The sequence below is a fragment of the Pelobates fuscus genome, chromosome 4 (assembly GCF_036172605.1).
Source record: "Pelobates fuscus isolate aPelFus1 chromosome 4, aPelFus1.pri, whole genome shotgun sequence".
In the NCBI taxonomy this organism is placed as follows: Eukaryota; Metazoa; Chordata; class Amphibia; order Anura; family Pelobatidae; genus Pelobates; species Pelobates fuscus.
In genome coordinates, this window is record NC_086320.1 from 126,596,761 (window position 1) to 126,624,246 (window position 27,486).

The 27,486-nt window shown below is 39.8% G+C and overlaps 1 protein-coding gene across 5 annotated transcripts in view; it reads left to right on the plus strand.

Moving 5' to 3' along the window:
• The window catches only part of CEP192 (centrosomal protein 192), a 109,957-nt gene extending 87,468 nt beyond the window's left edge, over positions 1 to 22,489 (plus strand). For 4 of the 5 annotated variants that reach the window (XM_063451600.1, XM_063451602.1, XM_063451601.1 and 1 more), the window contains 12 exons: positions 5,868 to 6,012; positions 8,625 to 8,803; positions 9,959 to 10,082; positions 10,172 to 10,277; positions 10,924 to 11,122; positions 12,928 to 13,007; positions 13,296 to 13,391; positions 13,499 to 13,618; positions 14,459 to 14,565; positions 15,562 to 15,685; positions 19,543 to 19,601; positions 21,418 to 22,489. In XM_063451600.1, coding sequence (XP_063307670.1) covers positions 5,868 to 6,012; positions 8,625 to 8,803; positions 9,959 to 10,082; positions 10,172 to 10,277; positions 10,924 to 11,122; positions 12,928 to 13,007; positions 13,296 to 13,391; positions 13,499 to 13,618; positions 14,459 to 14,565; positions 15,562 to 15,685; positions 19,543 to 19,601; positions 21,418 to 21,550 — 1,472 coding nt within the window. In that variant the 3' untranslated portion in view covers positions 21,551 to 22,489. The remainder of the gene's footprint in view (positions 1 to 5,867; positions 6,013 to 8,624; positions 8,804 to 9,958; positions 10,083 to 10,171; positions 10,278 to 10,923; positions 11,123 to 12,927; positions 13,008 to 13,295; positions 13,392 to 13,498; positions 13,619 to 14,458; positions 14,566 to 15,561; positions 15,686 to 19,542; positions 19,602 to 21,417) is intronic. The other variant, XM_063451603.1, reaches the window with a different exon arrangement.
• The last annotated feature ends 4,997 nt before the right edge of the window (positions 22,490 to 27,486 follow it).

Genomic DNA, 27,486 nt, shown 5'->3' on the forward strand with positions numbered 1-27,486 from the left:
ATTAAACCAGTTACGCTCAACATAGTTCCCGTACGTCAAATCAAGGTATATTTCTCTACTCTTTTTTTAGACCTTTTTTCATACAAGACCTCACGCGGTCTTAATTTCATTACAATTTTCTCACAGGCTTACGCCCACTGTACGTTAATTCTTTTCAATTTCTCTACCCAGACATACGGTCATACTGCCATCAGGCCCGGAAAAACACCCAAACCTGACCCAGTACTCAGCCATACCATCAGGTACTTACGTCCTTACCCATGTACATCCATTTGCCACCCCAAGGCCTCATTCAGCCTTCTTCCTTAAACGCAAAAATCGTCCCAGTCGCATACCTAACCTTTCCAGATCCCTCAATGCAGGATCTCACGTTGGGTCCCTAACAATCAACTCTTCATACAAACCATACGCCACCACGATACGCATAAATACATCAACATTTGTCTTAAATCCCCAGGCTTCTTCCTCAAGGACAGCAGCAGACAAGACTTGCCACACTTAATACTACTAGAAGGTTCCAGATATCATTTACAACCACTCAAGGATAGTATCCACACACCACTCCAGAATTCTCATTCATCCTTAAGTATACAATTGAACTGGCTACAGGGTCTAGGCTACTGCCTTAGCTCACCCTATCAGGAAAATCCGGTCCCGCAAGGCCATCCCCCCCCACCCCACCTCAACACGGAGGTACGGCCCCACGCCCAAATCATAGTTATACGCCTCGCACGCCCTACTACAGTGCTCTAGTCAGGGCCTCACCTGTCACGGCCACACGTTTTGAATTCTCTTTACAGTCACCGAGAGGCCAACACCCCGCCACCACGTCTGTGGCCACAACTTCATAAGCCAAATCATAGGTAGAGCCTCTCACCGCTACTTGGCATTAGCAGGGCCTCACCTATCCAAAAATTCAACAGATACGTTTTTCGCTTCGGCATTAGCATTACAGTCCAGTTCTTCCAAATACACCACCCCTCATATCCCTCCAACGTTCCTTACTCCCCTTCTAATATATCTTTCACATAATCATTCCTTTTTATAATGTCCCAAGAACCGATCCCCATCGAAGAATTGCCAGAAGAAACACCATTTACGCCAATCAGACCCGAGTCTCCAGGCGAATCTCTCACTCTATCAACTCTCACGTCCTTGAGAGCATGGACTATTCCCAAAGTTACGGCCGAGCTTAGGCTCAGGGGAATCCCCTTTCCAGCCACAGCTAGAAAGGCAGAACTTTACAGGCTGCTTACCCACCAAGCCCCCGAGCCTAGGCCAGGCACTAGCTCTCAAGGACAACCACCAAGCACCGGCACGGCCACCCAGGATACCCTGGCAGCAATCTTGGCCAACCTACAGACCCTTAATAGCAGGCTATCTAAGGTGGAGAGCGCCATCTCCTCCCCAGGTACTACCCTGGGCATCACAGTCTCCACCACGGCTGTCCCCGCTATACCAGCATGCCCCCCCATACTCCCCTCTCCAGCACCAGTCACAGCCATAACACCCTTTGAGTCACCAGCGCACTCCGTCCCAGACTCTATCAAGAAAGATATCTTAGACGGGAAGGACGTGTGTCTGGTGTCTTTGCTCATAGCCTCTCAGGATATACTGGAGAACAAGGCATACAACTACAGTGACATATAAGTAGTGCTACTACCACAAGTCAGTATCAGCGAAGGCGGCGACCCATCTGAAGCAGTTTAATGTAAGAATTAACTGGTGCCAGATGGATACAGAACTATTCTGTCGCCACTTCGCTGGACTCAGGCCCCCGGCTTGTGCCATATGTAACTCAACATCCCACACGGCCGACCTATGTCCCGCCGAAGCAGATCCTACCACCTCCACTCCCACCCCTCACCCCACTTTCACCCCTTACAACAAGCCAGCGGGTGGTCTACGTGACAAGCTGGGTAGGCCCATCTCCTTTTTAGGCAAGGCGCAGGTGTGCAATAATTTCAACGCAGGCTCCTGCAGTTTCAGCGCCTGTAGATTATTGCACATCTGCTCCATATGCTTCAGAGCACATACCAAGACCATGTGTCCGGCCAGGTTGTCACCAAACAAATGACTAACCGACATAAATATCGACAACCTTTTTTTTTTAACCTAAGGTCACACCCTAGCAGGCACTTGGTGGAATATCTCACCACAGGGTTCACACAAGGGTTTCTCACGGGTATAGTAGCCATCCCCCCAGGTACACTAGAATGTCCTAAACTCCAGTCAGCACGTCTAGACCCAGTCTCCATAGACACTCTCCTCTCCTCTGAAATCACCAACGGTTTCATGATCGGGCCCTTCACCTCCTCACCATTTTCCTCCTGGCGCACTAACCCCATTGGTATTGCAATTCACAAATATTCCAATAAAAAACGCTTAATTATCGATTTATCGGCACCGCACTCCTCTTTTGTTCCAAGCATAAACGCACTCATTCCAGCAGACGAATTCTCACTCCAGTACGTAACTATAGACGACGCCATACAGTCAATCATATCTTCTGATAATCGACCCTGGCTCAGCAAAACAGACATCACAAACGTGTTTAAGTTACAACCCATGCACCCCTCACTCTGGCACTTACACGGTGTTAAATGGCGAGGGAAATACTACTACTCCATACGACTCACTTTCGGTTCTCGATGCAGCCCCAAACTGTTCGATATTTTCGCTGAGTCACTATGCTGGCTGCTTCTGAACGTCCTCAGGTGTCACTCCGTTATTCACTACCTAGACGACTTCCTACTGATAGAGCCAGGGTCACAAACACCCACCGCTATCAGCAGTACTACAGCACTATTTTCCACACTTGGAGTTACTTTGTCCCCATCTAAAACAATAAGCCCCACAACTAAACTTACCTTTTTGCGGATAGAGCTGAACTCTGTTAACCTCAGAGCTAGCCTTCCCCACGACAAACTGTCACGATTGAGAGGGGAGATAGACATGTTCCTGCGGAATGATGTTTTCACCAGGAGAGAACTTCAGTCCCTTCTGGGATCCCTGAACTTCGCCATGCGCATCATCCCGCAGGGAAGGTCTTTCATATCCAGACTTCTTTGCCTGCTCCACGGAGTGCCGGACTCCGGCCCAGTTTTTTTTGGACCCCCACGCCAAGGCTGACTTAGCTATGTGGGGGAAGTTTTTGAAACACTGGAATGGTATCTCCATGTTTATCCCCCCTCTCTTCACCTCTTCACCCATCATCCACACAGACGCAGCAGCAAACACCGGTTTTGCAGCCATTTTCGGGAACCACTGGTTTAGGGCCCACTGGCCCACTGAGACGGATGCCTTGCCAGGATTCAGGGAGACCTCAGCACTATTCGAAATTTATCCCATTGTGGCGGCCGCACACACCTGGGGTCATCTCTGGTCTGGCAAGGCAGTAAAATGCTACTCCGATAACTCGGCGGCTTGTGAAATCGTTAACAAAGGGCGCTCATCATCGCTGACCTGGTTGGCAGCATCCGGTCAGTTTCACTTAGTATGTTTTCACATCCCGGGTATTCACAACATGGCCGCTGACGCTCTTTCTCGTTCTCAATTCCAGGCATTCTCTCAGGCGCACTCCCAACGGCTCACCAACAGCCATCCAGGACACCACGGTTTCACAAACTAATCTTGGATTAAGCACACTCTTGCATCACGCTAGAACACTCACTCACTCACCAAGCATTATGACCCAACACTGCTATCACTTACAATAGGGCACTTAATATATTTAACAAATTCACCGCAGAATTCGGTCTACAAGGTGACTTTTCTATTCAAACCATGGTGACTTTTGCCTCTTTCTGCCACCTACACCTTAAACTTTGTCATAACACCATTAAACTTTACCTCACCGGGGTTCAGCACCACAGCCTCACCAATTTTCCTAACACTCCTTTCTTGTCATCATACCCCATTAAAAAGGTTCTGAAAGGTATATCAAAGGTTTCACCTCCACTCACTATCACTAGATTACCTATAGATGGGCCGATCTTCAGATCCCTTAGCAATCTCCTTGACACAGCCCCATTCGATAGCAACACAAATACGGTGATCAAATCTGCTATATATCTCGCTTTCTATGGTTTTCTCAGACCTAGAGAGTTCACCATGGTTTGTCAAGGAGATATCACGCTAAGCCTTAAAACATCACACCTCACTAAGATAGAGGATCACTACCTACTTTCGATCCCTACAACTAAAACCAACCAAAAGTATATAATTTGCCCCCACAGCTTTAGCAGTGGTTTTCATTTTATCTGCAGGCCATGGAACACACTAAACAATTAACTACTGTGTGGATATATCCTTGGTGTGAGTGGCCGTGGCATCCCTATCTAGCAAATAGGGAGTCTCTCTCTGCCTTGATGACATTGAAGTAGCAGTTGCTGAACACTAAATGCTGCAACGTTGGCAGCTTGCTGCTTTCTCTCCTTCACTTTTTTCGCTGCCTCAGCACAGGTTCCAGCTTTTACAGGGAATCCTTTCTCTATATTGAAAGCATGCATCAAGACCACACAGACAAATTCCTATAAGAGAATGGTGACCTGCTTTTCCTTTTAGGTGTTACAAATCTTGTGGAGGGCATGATGAATAATATAATGTCTTATTAAATCTCTTTGTATTTGTTGGTGAGCGTTTGACAATGAAAGGGTATGTCTGTGACTTTGTATGTGTGTATGCCTCTGTGTATCTGTGAATTAATGCATCTGTATGAGGGACTGTCTTGTCTGTCTGTGTGTTTACTTGTGTGTGATAAATTGTGTGTAGTCATTCATTTTTCAGATCCAAATATAATGTTTAATTTGCTTATCTCGAATTTAAAAGACAGTTTTTGTGTCATGGAATGCTTTTGCCTAATTCCTTTCCCGTGCCTATATGCAATGTGCATCAAAGGTCAGTCTGTGCATTAGCACAACCCATAACTAATTTTTTAGTTAACAAGTTTTTCTAACTCCCTAAGATTTATTGGTCCCCTTAAGTAGTAATTAATGTAGATAAGGGCTGACCAAGAGTTTTATGTAGAAACTTCTTCGTTATCCATTGCTAACATTTTACTGGAGAAATATTACCTGTGGGAGTCCAGCAGCAGCAGCGCTTACATTTAGGTTATCATTTATACTATTAAAAAAAACAAAGAAAACGTTACCTGTGCTCTCTCCTAAATCCCTGTGTATATTTAAACAAATGGAGGTAATTTAGTTACTCCAGTGGCCATTGGAGGGAATGCCCGCCTGTCAACGTCAAGACAGACCCCCTCAGGTGGTTTCCTACACTGAATGCTATAATTTATACTAACCTTTGTTATTGCCAGTGTAAAAAGTAAAAATTTATATACAGAATGGGTTATTCTCCAAGATGCACATATAACTGCTCAGCTACAGATACATTTCTTTGTGTTAGGGGGAAACCAAAAAAGAAAGTGTAGATTACAGCATGATAAATATCATAACTTGTTGCACTTTCTGCAAGAGTATATGTGTAGGGATTTCTGGTAACCGCATTTAAGTGGAAAAGCACTTAATGGGGGGAGAGAGGAAATTGTTGTTTTGTGTTTTGGTGTGGTTACTGATGATCTCTAGGCCACAGCCATGTGATGTTAGATGAAGTGGTCGGTGTCCCTGTCCCCTCAACCCTGCAATGTAAAACATTGCAGTTCTTGAAAAACTGCAATTTTTACATTGCACGGTTAAGTCCTCCTCTGGTGGCTGCCACTAGAGGTGCTTCCATTGCACTGACCAAGGAATGCATTGAATTAATTAATATGGCACATGTTTGTATTCCTAACAGAATAGGCTTCCTTTAAGAACTAAAGATGTGTTACATGCTTATTAAAACTTTTTTTTTAATTTTTTTTATTTCAGTATATGACTTACCACAAAGACCTAACGACATTCAGCTTTTTTATGCAAATATGAGTAAAATCATACTTTCAGTTGTTGGAAGTAAGATGAATACAAATACCAGTGAAAACAGAGGTCAGGTGGATCTCAGAGCAAATGTGGACAGGTAATGAAAATGTTGTGTTTAAACTGTGTGTTTAAGCCAGAGGCAGCTTAATCAAAGCTTATTGAAGTGGTCTGGGTGCACTGCCCCAGGTCCCTTAACCCTGCAAAGGTAATTATTGCAGTTGTTAATAAGGGTTAGCTCCACATCTAGTGGCTGTCTAGAGGAAGTTCTGGGTCGTTGGGCAACTTCTGGTTGTCTGACACTGGACGTCCTCACGCTATGCATGAGGAAATCCAGCATTACCCGAAACCTCATAGGAAAGAATTGTATAATGCTTTCCTCTGGGGTAAGTGCTAATGCATGCGCATTAAGTCTTCCCTATCGGCTGGTGTTGACTGGGGAGGCGTGGAGGTGGAGCCCGCCGCTCGAATCGGGTAAGTGACAGAAGGATATTTTAACCCCTTCTGCACTATGAAGGGGGCACTAGAGGGCCACTTTTGTTTTCTTGACACTATAGTTTCCCTTTAATGGAGCACTGTCTTCTTCTGGGTCTTTGTGTATTTTGCAGAGGCACCTGATGGTGGCATCCTTACTTGGTGTGGGGTGGCCTGGGGGTGCCAAGGCGTTGGCAGATTCAATAAACAAAGCTGTTTTTTGTTTTTGTTTTATATGGGGAGTTTTAATACCCCTCCCCACTCTGCTGTCAATCGCTGGGGCTAGAGCGCAAGAGCAGTTGCCTTGACGTTTTGTTAAGGTTTATCCAACATAGGAAAAATACATAAGACAAAGTAGTCCCTACTTTATCTTATGATATATTTTGCTTGTGATGAGCATTTCATAAGCCTTTTTATCTTATTTTTTTGGGTCTGGGTGCCAGGTCCCCCTGTTTTTTACCCTGCAGCTGAAAACAGTTTCAGAGAAACTGCTATGTTTTCATTGAGGGTTAATCCAGCCTCTGGTGGCTGTCTACCTGACTGCCACTTGAAGCAGTTCAGCGATTCTCAGTGTGAGTAATGATTTCCTATGGGCGGTTTGAAAGCACGTGGCTCTGGCCGCGCATGCACATTCGTAGCTGACGTTGGCAGAGGGGGGAGAGGTCACCAGCGCCGAGGGAGCCTGGCGCTGGATTAAGGTAAGTGGCTGAAGGGGTTTTACCCCCTTCAGCCCAGCGGGAGGGGTAACCTAATAACCCTGTAGTGCCAGGAAAACAAGTTTGTTTTCCTGGCACTATAGTCTTCATTTAAATATTTTGCCCCATATTCCATAATGTCCTTCGCCAAAGACTGAACGGGATGCTATTGGCACCCAGACTACTTCAGCTCATCTAAGTGGTATGAGTGCAGTGTCCCAGGTCCCTTAACCCTGCATAGCTAATTATTGCAGTTTCTTATACCAGACCGTCACCAGTGGGACTTCTAGGGTTGTTAGGTGACTTTTGTTCGCCTAACTGAAGCTGGACATCCTCGCACTATGCGAGTGGTCCTCAACCCTCTCCTCAAGGTGGTGTGTGTCTAAGGTGTTTTCTTTCTTCTTATTCTAAACACCTTACACTCACCCGGGTAATCCCTGAATCCTGGACTATAATGTGTGCCTTGAGGAGAGGGTTGCGAAGCACTGCATGAAGACATGCAGTTACCGGAATCCTACGGGGAAATCCTAATGTGAGCGCGGCCACTGCAAATGTGCATTAGCCGAAGGTCATTAAAAGGAGTACCATCAATTGGGTAATATCTATTACTATTCAGCTGCCGATTTGGTTAATTCCGAGAGCGTGCGCTGAAAGGCGCTATATACTAGTTATTATTAAATTATAGAGAACTATAGTGCAAGGAAAACAATTTTGTTTTCCTGATGCTTTAGTTTCCCTTTAATAATAATCTCCCAGTCCCATAACCTTTGCAATTACTATACTATCGATCACAGAGAGTGAAGAAAAGCATAGGGTAGCATAGCTTGCATGTCTCCAAGAGGGATATTTACTAAAGACAAAAATCATGACAATTATTTTTTTAATTTTAAAGGGACTCTATAGGCTCCAAAACTTTGGCATAATTAAGCTGTTTTGGTGTATAGATTATGCCCCTGCAGACCCACTGCTTAGTTTTCCTCTCTGCCATTTAGGAGTTAAATATCTTTATTTATACAGCCCTAGCCACACATCCCTGCATGTGACTTACACAGCTTTTCCTTTATTGCAGTCTGTTTAATTTAGAATGTATCTCCTGCTCTGTTAAAAGCCTGATAGACCCTGCAGAAACATGCTGTGTGTTGTTAAATTTCAATTTACAGAACAAGTGATAAAAACTTCTTAAGTATACCCTTGGCATGTGTGAGGTCTGAATATGGTTTGCTAGCTTTAACTCAACAAACACTTTGGTAACACTCATTTTAATGGATGCTAATACCAACATCAGGATGGTTTCACAGAAGCACTGGGTAATGTTTAAAACCACATGTCGCCATGTATAAGGCATCTTTGATTCAGACAAATATTCAATTCTTCTGAACAAAACTGGAAGAGCACAAGCACGTTCACATAAAATATCCAGTATAAACAATCCAATATGGGTTGTCCCATTTTTAAAACATTATTTAGATAATGACTTAAAGAACATTTGCTAAAAAAGAACTGCTTAATTTTTATTAAAATTTTTTGTAAATTTTTATTTTAGCTCTGTGGGAAATACAGACAGAAACATGGGAAATATATCGTTAGATGTACTTCCTGTAAAAGGCCCCCAGGGACCTCCTTTGTTTTCAAGCACTAATAAGCCTGTCCAGCCATCTGCATCGCATGAGCAAACTTGGAGTGTGCAGCCAGACTATCTTGTGTTGACAGCACCAACTATAAGTATGTGTTTAATTTCTTCTTTGGTTACATGATTAGTTTTCTTTTTATCTGTTTTATCTTTCTTACTATAACATTTCAGAAGATTTTTTTCAACATTGGCAATAAGTTACTGAATATTGACAGCAGTCAATAATGATGGATAACCTTAACACACCAAAACGTGAAAATTGGGACTAATATTTTGCTGTATTCTCCAAGCCTTATTGGGGATAGAATTTGCTAGGTTTGTTGGTTATTACAAATTTAAATGTACACAAAAATGTAGTGTAGATGTGCATATAATAAAGAGAATTGCAAAGCATAACTAGCTAGGTTATCTTTTAACACAGAATGGTAACTTCATCACAGTACTTTTATAGATGGTGTATGTAAGGCACAGTCAAGAAAATGACTTAGTACAGAATGTTGCAAACCTGGTTGGTTGGTATTAATCTATAGTAAACTCACATTTTGAGAGCAGTCCCATACTCCTATCAAAAGTTTGAGACCCTAATCCCCGTCTGGAATTACGTGAAGAGCTATAGTATTACATTTTCTGCACTCCTCATGTGTAACATCATATAGTAATTTAACCCCTTAAGGACAGATGATGGAAATATTCCGTCATGATTCCCTTTTATTCCAGAAGTTGTGTCCTTAAGGGGATAATGGTTCTTAGCGGTATTTGGTTTTAGTATTAAGCAGCAGGTTAATTTAAAGATAAATATCACCTGATAAGCTACCTAGAGGTCATATAGGGGGTATGGCTTCTATACTCCGGTAGCATTGTCTGAATTTGATTGATAGTATGGATAGAATGAATATGGAGTAAAAATAAAATAGTAATAGATTACACTGATATTGGTTAAACAATATATTATAGTGAATATACCCTTCTCTCATTACCCTGAGCTTGCTTGTTCTGAATGGAGCGTAATAGTGGTGTAATCTTGATTTAGGATGTGTTGAATCAGTGTTCTGCACGGCTAAGTTCCAGAATGCTGCAAAACATTGTTTTTGCTGAAACTCAAAATTTGCATGCAGAAAATACAACTAATTATTTAGGCCAAAAGATATTTAAAAAAACCTTAATATGTTTTGTTTCCTGTAGTGTCCTTTTTAGAAATGGTAACATTCATGTCTAAATAATGTATGTTTGACCCTGTTACGTACTAGGTGGCATAGCCGGAACAGGACAAATAAAATTGACAAACTCCTCCTTAAGGTTATTACAATTTGAATTATCTTGGCCAGCTCATTGTCTGACTATTACACCCCAGCATGGAAATGTTGAACCACAGTAAGTTTGCTTTATTTCATTGTTTTGCTTTTGGATTTTAGTTTTGTCTTTTTCCCCCTCATCCCTTAAACATACATATTTTATTTTAGGAGTCATATAATAATCCTTGTAAGTCCTAATCCGTCCCTGGCAACAAAGTCGAACTTGCTTCCGTGGAATGGACAGATTTATGTGCACTGTGACAATGGACAAAAGGTACTTTGTTTTAGCCTGCCAGGAATTCCTTAGGAAATCTTAAATCACAAATGATCAGCACAGGTAGTTGTTCAGCTGCTGTAGCAGTAGAATTAGATGTCTTCCTAGGTGCAGACAGGCAAAGAATCATGGGAAATATTTTACCACAACAGTTTGCATCTCCCTATTGCTTACATATTTATGAAGTTGAATCATAGGCACATCCGGTGGGATTTGTGTGGGTTTTGTCTTTAGGTTGAACTCTAGTATACCTGGCCAGCACTAAACATGTCCGGTCATTGCATGTTCTACTGACCTCATCCTTCCTGAATCTTTTGAAAGTCATGCATTCTTGTTATAATTGAATTCCTATAAACATCTGCTGCTTTTTGCAGCTAACTTAACTTTGAGCTTGCAACATTTCAAATATCGAAGGAACACTGATCCAGGTAAAATTGCCTAATTTGACATCCATCAATTCCCTTGGTTGTCTAATCGTTATTGTATTAGGGCCAGCATAGGAAATAGTAAAGGAATAGAATAATGTTCTGAAAGGGATCTTCAGGTGGTGTGCTTACTTGGTTATTATGTTTACTGATTAGTTGTGACATTTATCGCCATTACAAGCATGTTCTACTAGACCATACTGATTGTTTTATTGTCACAGTTTGTTAAAGTCCAAATAAGTGAAGAGTCCAGTCTGGATAAGCCATCTGGTGCTGCACCAAAACATGTCCCCATCCTTTCCCCTCACCCGGAGACACCTGTACATATGGCAAAACCATTACTTAAAGCTCCTTACGCAAAAGTCGAAGTGAAGAACCGCATGCTAATGTTCCCTAAAACTGCATCTGGTGAAAGTTCAGGTAAGTGCACGTTTTTAATATACAGAAATTGTGCAATAAAATAGGCGCTAAAAGCACATGCAGCTGTAAACACTGTGGAACCAATCACTGAATATTCCACCAAATGTAAAATGGAATCAAACAATAAAAAGCAGTGTTCAATGCAAAAGTGTACAAATAAAACAGTGGTCCCAAAAACTCTCTACCCATTGTATACAGTTGTGTGTGTGTGTGTGTGTATGTGTGTATATCTATATCTCAAGACAAGGAAAGGTTGCTCCAAAGATAAAAAATAAATAAAAAATATATCTTTATATATACAGATAATAACAAAATATCAATAGTAGAGATAGTCCTACGAGACATCCTCTTGTATACCTGACTATAAGTCAAAGATGAGTCAATATAAAGTACTTAATATAAATTGAAAGATCCTCATTTGAAATGGTGAGTCAATTAATCCGAGCGCTCCGTATGCATATATTTATGCGAGCTATCGTCAGCTCTAGCGTAATATTCGTACAACGGTATGATCCCCACTTATAGGATATGCAGTCAGTGTCCACCTCAGGAGCGATATCCAAAACTCAGGAAAGGGCTAGAAAGACAACTAATAGCGCTCTCAATATAAAAAGATCAATAGATAAAACTAGAAAGCTACAATTTCTGGGGAAATTGTGTGAAGTGTTCTTGCCTCCACCAGTAGTCTACAACTGGAGTGGGCGGAGTAACTGTTATTATTTATTTATATAGCACATTTAATTGCAACGTTGTTGCCCAAAGTGCTTCACAGTTACATTTAAAACATACATTTATAAAATTAGTAGCAGGTGTACAAAAGTCCCTGTCTATGACATCACTTGCTGCTCCAGCCTGCACAGGTCAGAGTATTTCGGCGGTTGCCATCTTCAAACGGTCGTATTTTAAAAACTATACATCCTACAGCGAAGAGCTTTATATTGTGAGAATCACAAGACCCAGACCTACATTTTGATGCATTGTATGTCTCTGAAGTATTAAAAATGAAGGCACAGTCGCAGTTTAAAAGTTGCCCTTCAAGTTTGAGCTGGCTAGAGTGGAGTTTCTATGAATGTCAATGGACGGCATGAGTTGCAAACAAAATGGTCATATTGTGAAAACTATCAGGACTATGGATTAGCCGTGGACATTTTTAGTGGCAGGAGGGATAACTGAACGTTTTGATATAAGATTTGTGAAGGTGGGCAGTTTAGAAATCATGTCCTGATTTTTCAGCTTTTGCCAGCTCCCATTCTAGTTTTGAACATTTTGCCATTTATTCCTATGGGACCAATTTCGCCACAAGAACGACGATATTTCGAGAACCATACGGCAAAACGTTCCACAAAGTAATAGCACACCAATCGGGAACAATCCGCACATTTCGGTATATTACTGTCTATGTAGTGTAAAAACTGTGGGAGGAGTTAGGGTGGCAAATTTGGCTATAATAAGAATAATAATATATATGTGAGATAACAGTAAGTGGTCTTGCTATGCAAGAACACTTAATTAATACAAATGTACTTACAAGGATAGAGCAGGCTAACTGTTCAGCATTAGTGGTATGATCCCCACCTTTCATTCAAATCCATATACAAGGACTAAAGCCCTTATATTTTGATACAAATAAAACTTAACAAAGCTGTCTAAAATGTCAACGTTTGTGTTACACCGCTATACATTATTAAAGCTATACATTATTAAAGCTATACATTTTTTATTTTTTTGATGTCTGAGAGTGCTTAAAAATAAGTTCAGGTCCATAGTTAATTTTAGCTGCACTGTGATATTCCTGTTTCTTTTAGAAACCTTTTTAGATCTTGAAAACCCAGGAGATGAAGAAATCAAATGGCTTCTATCATCCTTTGCACCTCCTTATGTGAAGGTGAGTCTCCCATCATTACTGGAACTGAAACAGTCCGCTTGCTTTCTGATGCTATTTATTCGTTTCATTCGTTTATGGGCTTGATATTCCAGTGTACATTATTTAAATGAATTATCTTTTTTGACAAACTCTGCATCATACATATTGTAACAGTGGCCCATGTTAGTTAATACATATCCTAGCATCAATATCGGGCTAATATTAAGGTGTATGTTAATCTACAAAATTCCTCAACAAAGCTTGAAAAAATTAATTTTGTTTGACTTTGTATTGCTTTTTGAATTTCAGGGAATTGATCAAAGTGGTGACGTGTATCGTGCCAATTACACGGCATTTAGATGTTCCCGTGTATCTGGTGTACTTGCTGCTCATGCAAAATTAAAGGTAATGCATTTACCTATGCGTTACAGAATCAAATAGTAGTGTTTGGTATATTATGATTTAGCTCATTTATTAGAATTTGGTTTTTACTTATTTTTTTTCTTTTTCAGGTAGCAATTTCTTTTTTTCCTCGTGACAGAGGGGATTATGCCCAATACTGGGATCTTGAGTGTCATCCAGTTACAGAGCCTCATTTAAAGCATAAAGTGAGGTTTCAGCTGTGTGGAGAAGTAAGTCATATAACTGGATGAAAGTGCTACATTTTCTATAGAAAAATTCTATGCCAAATTGCTAAGTGTAGCAATCACCATGGAAACAAATGGAACATTCCTGCTGATTGCTTCTGCACAGTTTCTCAGTGACTATATATAAGTATCTGACAGCATAACCATGGCCTTATCAGTTATCAAGCCTCTTTGAAACTGAAAATGTACGTTACATGCCATAACATGAAATGGAAGTCCTTTATTTTGTTTTTTATTTTATATATTTATTTATTTTATTTTTTAAAGAGAAACTAACTTTCTTAATTTTAGCACCGTCTAATAGCAAACTAAAAATTGGCTATTGGTTCTTAGAATGTAAAGGAAATACATGTTTGATTGCTTTGTTGGATAAAGTAAGTAAATTATATAACTCTTACAGTGCTGCTGGAACAATGCTGAGCACATATGGCAGTTCTCTGTTAGATTTCACTTGCAAGCAGGAGTATGGGAAAGCAAAGTCACAGCAATGCAGAAGTACAACGTAATTGCTAATTGATATTTGTTTGTTTTTCTTCACCGTGATCTCTACTGTTATTCTCCCCATTAAATAATGAAATATACATTTATTGAGGTTAACTAGCTTTTATTAAAAGTATCTCTTTTAAATAAAATTCATCACAGTTCATGTTTTTAAAAGGCTTTTTTTTTTTTATAAAAACAAAAAACAAATGCTAAATGTCAGATTGTGATTTTCATGTTTGAGCCCCCATGTTCTCTTAGCATATTGTTATAATTAGCACATTAGCACTATGTAAACCTTTTGCTAGACATTTGTAAAAACTGAACAAGAGTTTGTCTAAACAGGGTGTCAAAGATGGAGATTTATCCAGCAGATATTCAGCTGATTTGAAAACCGATGATCCTGTTATACCAAGGAAAAGATGTGGGTCAGAGGCATCTACACTGAAGACGTGAGTGCTTTTATTTCAGTTAAACAATGTGCTCCGATCTATGTATATTTTGATACCGGGGGCTGTTAAAAAGCAGTCTAGAAAATGTATTGTATATACTTTTCTATATTTACAAAGTTACATTTGACAATACATAATTTATGTTTGTTGTAGTGTAAGCTGTTTGCCGTGCTCCCTAAAAATTATAACAGTGTAATTTGTGGTGTCCCTTACCTCCATATATAACTCTAGGTAAGGAGAGGATTATATAATAATAGTGTGGGAAGTGGGGCCTGACAAACACCTAGATCACTTCCACAAATTCAGGCTGGCTAGCCTTGGTGTGCTCACATATATATCCTCATCTCAGAATTCTTACTCTATATATTAACTAGATCTGTCTATTTTTGTTTTATATTTCTGTATTTTGCTCCTAGATATTGGTCATTTATCTCTTTGTGGTCTCCATCATGTTTTGTGTCACTCTCTCTCAAAGCCCACAGTATTTTGCCTCTTTCTTCCTGTGTTCAATTATGTCTGTCTCTCAGTATAATTCTCCAATGTATGGTTCACCATCTCTCTGCTCTCGTTTAGTGTTGGTCTAATTCAGAGTTACTTAATTTTTCTCCTTGTCTCTGCACTCCCCTTTATGTATTATCCTTTGTGTCCTTCTCTCCCATTGTTTCTCATTGAGTGTCTGCCCCTTTATTTATTTTCTGTTATCCCATCCATCATATACATTAGTCTTATATTTATTGCCTTTATATAGCAAATACCCTCTTAGTAGTCCCATTTCTCTAACTTAACGTTTCTTGTGGTCAAGAGGCTCAACCCTGGTGGTATAGTGGGGTAGAGTGAGAACTTGCATCTGAAATTCATTCCTGGAGGCCTTCAGTCGGCGATCCTAGCAAGACTATAACAAATTTAAATATTTAATTATTTGCTTTTACAAAATTCTATATTTTTTTTTAAGATACACATTTTTCTTTTCTTTTTTTTTCTTTTTCTTCTCATCAGACAAGAAGAAGGCAATCGTGGAGTGTTTGCACCGCAAGAACTGTACACATTTCCTCCAACACTGGTTAGCGACTCCAGCACTTTAAAAGTAAATCTACAGAACAACTCCTTCTCAACATATATGGTAAGATAGTTTTAAATTCTTTCCGTTTTCATATCTATGGCAAAAATGTTGTTAAAGGCACATTATAGGCTCCTACACTCCTTCAGCTCATTGAAGTGGTCTGGGTGCACAATCCCAGGTCCCTTATCCCTGCAAGGGTAGTTATTACAGTTTTTAATAAGTTAACCCCACCTGAATTGGTCTGGGTGCACTGTCCCTATTGCCCTTAGTTCTGTAATATTTTGTGATATTTTGCTTAGAAAATTCATGTAAATGCTTTGTATAAAACACTTCTTAATAGTGTCTTTTAGGCTTAAAATTTTCATTAAAGAAGCACTCCAAGCAATATGACTACAGCCATACTGTAGTGGTTAAAGTGCCAGGTGTCACACTAGCATAATCTATCAAATCGTTGAGCATGGTTTCTCACTGGGAACCTGTTCTGCTTCTGTACTACATCAGCGCATACTTGGAATTATAACCACTACAGATCTCTGTAGTTATAGTGCTTGGTGTGCTTCTTAAAATTGATAAAATATGTAATTTTGTTAAATAAATTTCCAAAATAAAATAAAGATTGACCAGCTAAGAACATCTGTGCTAATTAGAGAGCTACCTTTTAAATTTTACATTTTTTTTAAAATTGTTCCTTTCTTACCACGGTTATAAGGAAACTGTACGAAGAAAAATGTAGGATAAAATGGCATGTACATTTTAAGACACCCTTTATCTATTCCGTATTGTAGTCTTGGAAGCTTACAAGCTTTCCAACAATCTCTGTTCCATGAATGACTCTTGTTGGGGGAGGGGGATTGGTTTTGTATTTAGGTGTGGGGCTTGTCTCGCTGTAGTATTAATGAGACTTTTCACTAGTAGCCATTGATTTCCTGACAGATGCTTCTGATTGGCTCGGCCATGCTTTCATACTGACAGTCAGCACATGGTCCAGTTTTGTTTGTCAGGCGCCAGTGAGCCATATCTGGTTGTCTATTTTCAAACCATAGTATTTCACCCCCTAATGATGGGTACTATATCATATGTGCTGCTGTCTCTAATACAAGTAGTAATGACCAACAAAATTAAGTTTAATGTCACTTTAAAATAAGGTTTTAAAATTCTGTATTTATTGGCAAATTTGGCACATTCCATTGCAACAAACGCAATAAGTAAATCAAAACAAAAAATTGGTCTCATTGTCCAAGTACAAGTTTTTTTTGTTTTTTTTTAATTTTTAATTTTTGTTGTGCATGAGAGTTAGAACAGTGCTTGCACAGCCACAATAGCTTTCACAAGCTATATTTTCATTTGATGTCACATAAACATGGCTTGGAGATATCTTGCACATTTTTTGTTTTTAGTATACTATGACATGCTAGGTTAGGTATGCATAGAACTTCGAGTAACAGGAAAAAGTACATTTATGCTTATAATGTGATTTGCAGGTCTTGTGTTACGCCTAATAGTAATGAATAAGATTGGCAAGCTTTTTACACAGGTTATGGACTGAGGCTTAAGACACAATAGCAGTGTGATAAAGTGGCATATGGAGTAAAGAAACAATTTTATACTACTAGATTTGCATCGAAGGGAGTTACTGTAGTCTGGAGCTGCAGTGTTTTAGCCATAGTACAGTGTTATTATTAACTAGACAGTGCTAAAACATTGTTAAAGTAAGGTAGAATATTGTCTAAGCATACTGTTAAGTCCGATTAATGCTGGACCTCAAGGTTGTCCGACTGCAGTGCTGCAGTGGCTGCATGTGACCGGAACGTTGGGCGCTTGTGGTAGTGCCCCTGTTAGCCGATGCCCTCTGCTGGGATACTGTCAGTACCCGCTGGAGGTCCTCTGGGTGGCGATTTGATGTGATGGTTCTCTGGGCGTGATGGGAGTTGTTGAGGTGGGTCATTAAGCCGGTATATGGCTGCTCTCAGAATGGAGGGTGTTCTGGGTGTAGCATCTCTTTTGGTTTTGGCGGCATTCTTTTTTTCGACGTTCTGTGCCGGTAGGTTAGTAGTTTGGCTCTCCGCTGCCTTCCCGCATTTCTGGGCTGCTTCAGGGCTGTTGGTTCGCTGCTGTGGGTCGGGCGGTGGGTGCAGCGTGAGGCAGGTATCATTGGTGTCCTCTGTCTGAGCCTGAGCTCCACTCTGAGCCAGAAGTCCACGAGGATTTGTTCCAGGCTGATCAGAGACCCCTGCCGTGTTGCATGGCAGCCATCCGGCTGCGTGGTCTCCGCCATCTTTGGCGGGTCTCTCTGCCCTCTGCTCGATTTCCCCTTTGTTGCTGCTCTGTCTGGGAGGACTCCCAGGGGTGGACCGGGATCTCCCCCACCGGGGGGGGGGGGGAGGCGGGGGGCTGCTGGGAGCCCGCTTGTAGCAGTCGGTCCCCGGGCCGCTTCAGGTTGGCCGCCGCTCCCGTCCAGTGCCCTCGCAAGCATTGCCTGCCGTCTGTCGTCCACCCACGATCCGCATTACCGGTTTACTGTGGGGGCTTATAGCCAGTAAGTCGTTTGGGTATATAGAGGATTGAGGGTGCCTTTAGATCTATTTTTGCACAAATCTGTAGGGAGCTTCAGTCAGGCACATCTTCCCTCCATGACAGTCAGGCCCCGCCCCCCAAGTACAAGTTTTTGTGCATAATAACACCCATCCTGTAATGGTATCCATGTTTTAGTATTAAAATCATGGTCAGAAATGCATTTTATTGCTGAAACAATGTTCTTAATGTTTGCAAGCATGAGTAGCTCGGTGTGTGCCTTCTTGGAAGCTTGGGATCTATAAAAAGCACATGCAATCTCTAACAATGGAAGACACTTAATGTTGCTGTTTTCAAGATGGCTGAGGGAATATGTTTACATGTCATAGGTATCATGTCATAGGTCTAATATATAATAAAAATTATCATTCTGGAATAATGCAGTTTGTAATTTCACTATTTACATATTCAAGAAATAGGGCTTTACCTGCACAATCCACAAGGTGACGGTTGCTAGTCTATTATAAAATGTTTATTGAACAATGTATATCTAAAATATAATTAGAATTTCTTCATATCTGTATCCAGTAGTGAAGTGATGCATGTGCCTCCTTGCAGTCTGACTTTATATTTAATGCATGCTTTCACTAGCGGTTTTGGTTTGGTAGAAGGAATGCCGGGACACATAATAAAGCATTAGATGCATACCCATAAGTCTTTGCTTAGAGAGGATTCAGATCCCGATAACGGCAGTACTGCATGTTTGACATTCTAAAAATGATACCTCGGACAACATTTTATTTTCCCAAAAAATTTAATAAAAAAAAAAAAAAAACACTCAAATGGCAGCTGCTAGCACTGAAGCAAAGCAATAACTCATGTGCAATGTTCTTTATAGGAATCTATATTAAAGTAAAGCGGAATCTTGTAATATGTTAATCATTAGTAAAAAGAACATATAAACATTGTCCCATATTGTGTCCTTTGTTCATTCGTAACATCTTGCCAAATTAAATCTAAAATGCTTTGTAAATGGCACTTTTTTGACCTTTAACAAAGCATTTTCCCAAAAGTTTGAAGTGTGTAACATGTTTAACATATGCATGATTTTCATACCTGGAAACCTTTTATCTAAGGTGGCCTACAACCCCTTAATGATCAGTCTCTACAGACAAAAAGGCTCTGTATACTGATAACAAAATCAACCCCAACAAGGGCTTTTGTTGAAACTATATATTGAGAGTTAAATATGTCTTTAAATTGAATTGTCTTTTCAACTGGCAATTTTCTATAATTAACCACAAATTAGAGTTTCAAAATCTAGCTCACAGTTTCCAGGTTTGATTATTTTTCACAGAATAATATTTTGCATGTGTGTGTTTAAAGCATTTTGTGTTGAATTGCAGCTGAAATTTGTTAGTCCAGGGGAACCATTCCATATGAAGCATTCCAAATATTCTTTAAGGTAAGTGCAAACAGTCTGCTTTATTTGGCTACTTGCAAAGGCTCTAATAAACCATATGTAAATATAAAGAATTCCATCTGTACACAATTGAACCAAGATGTTTTTTGTTTTCTTTTTCAGTTTTATCAGAGTTAAGGATTTTGTTTTAGGTGTTCTTCTTCTGGCTAAATAGCTTTGTACTTTTTGTTATTAGAATATTTTAGCGATACTAACTTTTTTTTATTATTCTTTCTTTATTTTTGATGTGGAGTCAGTCTTATAGCAGTCTGTTAAACAATAAGCCATACAAAATTCACATTATAAATGTTGTAAGTAAGAACACCTTGCATAAGCAGTGACAAACCTAATACAAACAAGGGATAAAGGTAAAGCCTTGCGTGTGAAACAGTTTGGTCTGCTTCTGGTCTGCAGTGATTGAGCCCTGCTCAGCTTTAAAGTGAGAGGAGGAGTCCTCCATGGCCTTGATCCTCCTCGTGAGTGTGAGCATGTCTTCCCAGAGGATCGATAGATCGGCCTGGAACTTAACACAGATGTCTCGCTGCAGCATATTAATATCCTTCTTGGTGGCTGGAGTTTGTTTCCTCGTCAGAGGATTCAAGGTGCCGGTCTCCCGTAGCGGGGATATCAATTAAGGTATCCAGGGAGGGTTTCCCCCGAGGACGACGAATCCTTCACATGTTGCTCTGCCATTTTAGGTGTTGCTCGTGGTAAGCCTCTGTGCATGAAGCTTCAGATTTTGCAGGATCCGGAGCCCAGACTCGTCTTAATCTTTTTGGTGCGTTTCCCCATTGAGGGGGGAATATAAGAGTAAATGTAGGTTTCACGGTATAGCTCCCATGTAGTTAGGTATAATCAATTTGTCAGCATGGACCATCAGCTAGACATGTTTGCTCAGTTTGCAAGTATGCTCTACCCTCACCCACCCCAAGTATTTACTAACTGAAGACATAAAGAGAGTAAAAGGGACGACTATGTACAACAAGGTTTTTCACATTCTGGCTATTCAGAGTAAATTATTCCGCACCCATACAAATAGCTGTACAAGGCTTAATGTTAATGCACCTTAGTGGTAGGATATTATATCATTCCACACTAATTTTGTTTTTATATTTTTTTACATCATGCTACTGATAAGATTAGTCTAACATCCTAGAGTGTATGCGTGCCTCATGACCTTTCATTCACACTGTATAATAACACTCAAATACCAGATACTCTGGTACTGTGATCTTAGTAACATCATTGACGCACTATTTGTTCGACTGGTACATAAGGAATACTTAAAGGGCAGAAAGCTTTGTAAACAGGAATATGTAACCGCATACAATACTATTTTACTTTTCAAGAAGGTAACTCTTGTTTAACGTTTTCACCATTAGTTGACTTGCCATTTCAGTAAAATACTCCAGGACAAATTACTTTATGCCCAAATAACTTTAAATACACACAGCAGAGTAATAAAGGTATTACCAGTGTTAAATTTGTTTTATCTACGAAGATTAGGCTCTCCGTGTATGAAAAGTTTCCATTATCTGAGAAACCATGTTGTCTGTGTCCTTTGATCAAGTGTGACATAACTGGTATGTTTTTGTAGTTCTTTTCTCCTCATTCCACAATGATCATATACACTGCAATATATGTAACATACAATGTAAAACACAAACAATGATAGAGGTGGAAAAAGCTGTGGAATGAGGATATATATATATTTTATGTTTTTTTTTATTTTTTTTTTAGGAAAAGCAAAGTATGACACTGACAGTTGTACCAAAATTCAAACCCCTTTGATAGGAATAATGTCATTGTATTTTTCCAGAGCTCATCACTATATCAACCTGCCAGTGAAATTCAAGCCAAGTTCATCCGGCAAATTCGATGGCCTCCTGGTCGTACAAGCAGACACCGGAAATATCTGTATTCGACTTGTTGGTGAAGCACTGCTTAAGTGACTTGTCTAAAAGTGTTCTTCGATTTGTGTCTAATGCTGCTGTCATGTTAAACATAATATTTGTTGACTTGAGTGAAAATATTCAAAGACATAACACTACACATCAACAAAGCATATGTTTACAGTCTCTATTTTCAAGTTTGAGTAATGCACTTTTATTAATAAACTGTACATTTGTTTGTAAATTATTGGAATGGCTGATGTAGGAAATGGATTATTGTTCTTTGGTTTGAATAAAGATTTCTATTAAGCTTTTTGAAAGTGCTAGTTATCTAAATGTTTAAATGCATTTTGAGATGGCTTCAATGTAAATATTCTGTTCTGTCCAAACCATTTCCTCCCCATCCAGTTTGAAGTGGTGACTGTCTAAATAGGTACAGACTTATTTAAAGATACTTGATCCAAGAGAGAAATCTCAATAAATTGATACAGTGACTTTAGTATGGGTAGCTCTTTGACTTTGTATGACTTCACTCTTTTCAATGACACTCATCTATTTTTAATGCATAGCACTGGTTACCTTCAGACAGTTGATTAAGACTTGAGTGCGTATTTTCTAGCAGCCACTGACTTACCAGTCGGGACTATACACTTCAGATGTCTTGGTTATTTATAGAACACATGTAATGGGATTCTCTAATGTTTATAGAACAAACAACTTTTGTATAGGACTACGGCAAAGATAAAAAAATCTTGCACTTGTTGCTACTGCAATTGGATATCCATATAATTCTGGAAATTTATGTAACCCTTTCGAGCTGTTTTGTGTGGTTTGTATATATCTCTATTAATATGTCAATAAGAGTGGTCCAAAGACTCCTTAATCAAAGTGCCTCTCTCTACTTGATACTGTACTTTCAATTTTAGGAAACGTGTGGATCACAATCTATTTTTCAGTATTTCTAAAACGCAAACTTGACATGGCAAGCTATTGTCTGTAGAGGTTTTTAATGAAAATAAAGTATTCTCTATTTTGTGACTGTATTTGCTCCCCCCCCCACCAACCCCCCCTGTGGACACACATTACTATATTATTTAAGGCATTTTGAAAAAAAAATTTATCTTAACTATGTCCAACTTAAAGAAAAATAACAAAACAAGTTTCTAAAATACTTTAATGTGTATAAATCACACTAAAAATAAGGATGTTTTAGAAATTTAAAAACAAAGGGGTCTGACTTGTCAAAATTATAGACAGCGTGTAAATTATTGCCATTTATATAGCACCAACAGATTCCGTAGCGCTTCTCGATATTATGAGACAGGAGATTCAACTATAAATAGGACAATTACAAGAAAACTTACAGGAACAATAGGTTGAAGAGGACCCTGCTCAAACGAGCTTAGTCTATAGGAGGTGGGGTATAAAACACAATAAGACAGGAAATTGCAATCAAATAAGGTGGGAGTGAAGCAGAGCTGGAGAAGAGAGTAGAGTGCTGCTCTTTCGGAGAGAGCAAGTATGTAAGGTAGAGGTTACTCTGGAAGGCCATAAGCTTTCCTAAAGAGATGCGTTTTAAGGCACTTCTTAAATGATTGAAAACTAGGAGAGAGTCTAATGTCGGTAGGCAGGCTATTCCATAGGAAGGGAGCCGCCCGCGAGAAGTCCTGCAAGCATGAGTTGACTGTACAGGTGTGAACAATGGACAGGAGAAGGTGATGGGCAGAGCGGAGAGACCAAGAAGGGGCATACCTATGGATCTGTGAAGAGATATAAGAGGGGCTAGAATTGTTCAGTGCTTTAAAGGTGTGAATTAGTACCTTGAATTGACTCCTATGTGTTACAGGAAGCCAATGTAAGGATTGACAGAGGGGTGAGGTGTGAGAGTAGAGAGGAAAATCAGTCTGGCGACAGCATTCATTACAGACTAGCGGTGCAATACGGCTTTTGGTAAGACCAATCAGGAGAGGATTTCAATAATCCATGCGGTAAATTACTAGAGCATGGACAAGCTCCTTGGTAGCATCTTGCATAAGAGAGGGACAGATGCGGGCTATGTTTTTAAGATGGAATCTACAGGATTTGGCAACATACTAGATGTGAGACCAGAATAAAGTATGATGCCAAGACAGTGTTCTTGCAAGGATGGACTTATGTGGATACCACTAACTTGAAGGAAGAGCGAAAGAGGAGGATCAGTATTAAGAGGAGGAAAGACTAGTAGCTCAGTTTTAGAGCTATTGAGTTTCAGAAAGCGAGAGGACATCCAATCAGTGATTAACCCTTTAAGGACACGTGACATGTCATGATTCCCTTTTATTCCAGAAGTTTGGCCCTTAAGGGGTTACAGAAAGACAAGCAGTGACACGTTTCAGGACAGCAGGAGAGTGGTCCAGGGAGGAGAGATATATCTGGGTGTCATCGGCGTACAGGTGGTAGTGGAATCCAAAAGGGGTAATATGTTTGTCAAGAGAGGCAGTATAAAGAGAAAATAGAAGGGGACCAAGGACAGAACCTTGGGGGAGTCCAACTGAGACAGGAGACCACGAGAGGACAGTCACAGAGACCGAGTGATTGAAGAGTTTGAAGAAGGAGAGCATGATCAACGGTGTCAAAGTCAGCAGAGAGGTCAAGAATAATTAGTATGGAGTAGTGGCCTTTGGATTTAGCTGCAAATAGGTAGTTAGTAACTTTGATACGCGCAGTCTCAGAGTGGAGAGGGCGGAAGCCAGATTGAAGAGGGTCAAGGAGAGAGTTGGAATTGATGAAGTGAGACATACAGGTAAAGACAAGTCTTTCCAGAAGCGTTGAGGAAAAAGGGAGCAGGGATATAGGATGATATTCATTATTATGTTATATGGCGCCATCAAATTCCGCAGCGCTTTACAATGGGTGGACAAACAGACATGTAGTTGTAACCAGACAAGTTGGACACACAGGAACAGAGGGGTTGAGGGCCCTGCTCAATGAGCTTACATGCTAGAGGGAGTGGGGTGAAGTGACACAAAAAGGTAAGGATAGTATTAGATTAATGACAGTTGCAAAAGAGGAATCAGTTGTCATGGCCCAGCGGTCTTGGGGGGGGGGGGGGCCCGCAGCACACTCTTACTTCCCTTCCCTTCAGCTCCCCTGTCTAAACCTTGTCAGTCCCGCGGCCATCAGTGTGTTGCCACACGTTACCATGGCAATGCTCCGTGCGGCACACAGGACGCGAGAGTTAGACAGGGGAGCTGAAGGGAAGTAGGAGTGTAAGAAGGTAAGACTCTCTGGTCTTTCTTCATTAGCCTTATACCTCTGTCCTGCCAAGATTTAAGGGATAAGTTGTTTAGCCCTTAGCTGCAACTCCACCTCTAACAATAGAACGTTTAATCCGTCCATCCTTGTTTAACACTGATCAGCTGACCCACCTGAGATGCACTCTTGATAAGTGTAGAAGGGAAAGGCTGTGTTTATGGGATAAACGCTCTATTTTGTCAAATTAATAGAGGTAAGAAGCAGGGAGGGGGACTAAAACAAAACATTAAAAAATTAAATATTAAAAAAAAATAAAAAAATGCTCCCCCACCGCCAACAGATTAGATTTTACACAGATTAAAGGCCTACACAAACACTCACTGCATTTACTATACACTCACTACACAAACTATTATATACACACACTAAACAAACACACTGCATTCACTATATACACACACTACACAAACATATATTCTTGAAAAAATTCTGACTGGCATGTATATTGTGCATTTATTTTAACAAAAAAAATAATAAACAGTAGATTTGTGTAAAAATAGTTAATTTTTTCAAAACAGAATCGGTAAGTTATCGGCCTTAAAGTTCACAGATTATCGGTATCTGCTCTAAAAAAAAAAAAAATCAATAACAGTCGATCCCTAGTGGACTTGATTCTTTTTTTTTTTTTAACCCAGATTACCATTTTATTCTGGTAGAATGACGGTCACCTGGAGTCCACTTATATAGCCAACCACAATGTAGCATATATTTCTGCTCCAGTGCTTCATTGACATTCAAATCCAGTTCTTCTTGTAGGATGAAGGCATATTCTTCTAAAGAGTGTAAACTGAACTAAACACCATATACACTGATCAGCCACAACATTAAAACCACCTGCCTAATATTGTCTAGGTCCCTCAGAAGAGCCCTGATATGTCACATTAACCTAGGACAAGATGGCATCTTGAAGTCTAAACCTCATATCCACTGACTCTGGGTACGAGGTAATTTATTTAAAAAAAAAAAAAAAAAAAACGTATGAGAGTCAATATGTTCCATTTCTAACAACTTGTCAGTTTGCAAAATCTCTTAAAGTCAAGGTACACAATTTAAGAAATACAACTTTACATTCTAAAAATTTGTAATACAGAGTGGGGCATAAAAAATTAAAGATATCGAGAAAAAAAATTGTATATATTTCTGAAAAGTACATACAAAAAACTGTTTTGTTTTAAAAATCATATCAGACAGATGGCAGCCATCATTGACAATACAGTGCTCAAGACTGTATTCAACTGTAAGTAACGTGGCATTGTCTTTAAAGGCTAAGCTAAAACATGCAGACAAAGAGACACACACATACAAACAGAGACACAGACACACATACTCACAGACACACACACATACATAAATACACACATACATACAGACATACACATGCAAAATGTTTTAGTCACTCTCCTGTTTCCTACCTTTGCCATTAGGTCCCCTATGAGAAAAATATTCACAGCATCCCCCCTTCCCTCCCAATCTTCACAGCACCCCCCACCTTTATCCATGTATGTGGGTGTATAGGAGTGTAGTGTTTGTATAGGGGTCTAATTAAATTATAAAAGAACAACGAACTAGTCAGGCGTGGTATGTGTGTCTGTATACTCAACCCCACAACAAATTAGCCGGGTGAAAAACTGACACACACCAAAGTCTGACGTACCGTAAAGAGACTCCAGGGGTCTCAAAAGGGGCCTGACCCCAAATATAAATGCTGAAAACACCAAGAAAGGACTACAGACAGTCTAGAAAGGAGACCCAGGCTGTCTGTATAACCTGGAAATAATACAAAGTATATATATAGAGGGGCCCCTGACAAAGGTTCACTCTCTAAGCACCGAAACGCGCGTTGGGCGTTCATTTTATTTTCACTATGCACATTGGGCACTGAATGGCACCTTAATATGATTTTCATTTGATTTATTATTATTTTTTCTGATCACTTTTCTTATATTCCTATGCCTCTCTAGCTAGTTTACCAGGGAGAGAGGCTTTGTAATGTTAACAGTCAGCCTATTTTAGACTGACCTTTCTGACACTAATATTTCTTTCCTCTCTGTCCCTGTAGCTCCATTTATATAGGAGCATTATCCTGTTTGCTAATATATTTTCAATTATTTAAGTGTACTGCTGCATAAGATACTTATCATGCATTGCCATAATCCAAAATACTGGGTGCATGTATAAATCTGCAACATACACTGTTAACATTATCTGTTACTATATATTTTTTGGTAACTGCAGGATCTTAGTTTGACACTACTTTTAAGGTGTTGTTTGGAGTATAGCATATCTGATCCAGTCCTATGTAGTATACATATATAATTGTTTGAATAAAGCGGTGTTATAGGATTGGGATCAGACTATATAATGCCATATACTGGCTTCCTTCATTTACCTTCAACTGTAGTTGGCATTAGGATATTAGGTTTGAGTATGCATACCCACTTTTTAGTTATGCTCTTCGATTAATATACTCATTAACCAGTTTACTCTTGACGCTCTGGTACTTTGTATTATTTCCAGGTTATACAGACAGCCTGGGTCTCCTTTCTAGACTGTCTGTAGTCCTTTCTTGGTGTTTTCAGCGTCTAATTAAATTAATACAAATATTCATTCCCCCTTTGATATTGGGGGACTCAAAATCCCACTCCACGGTTTGAAATGCCCACTCACAATTAGGACTCCAGATGCAAGTTGTGAAAAGGACA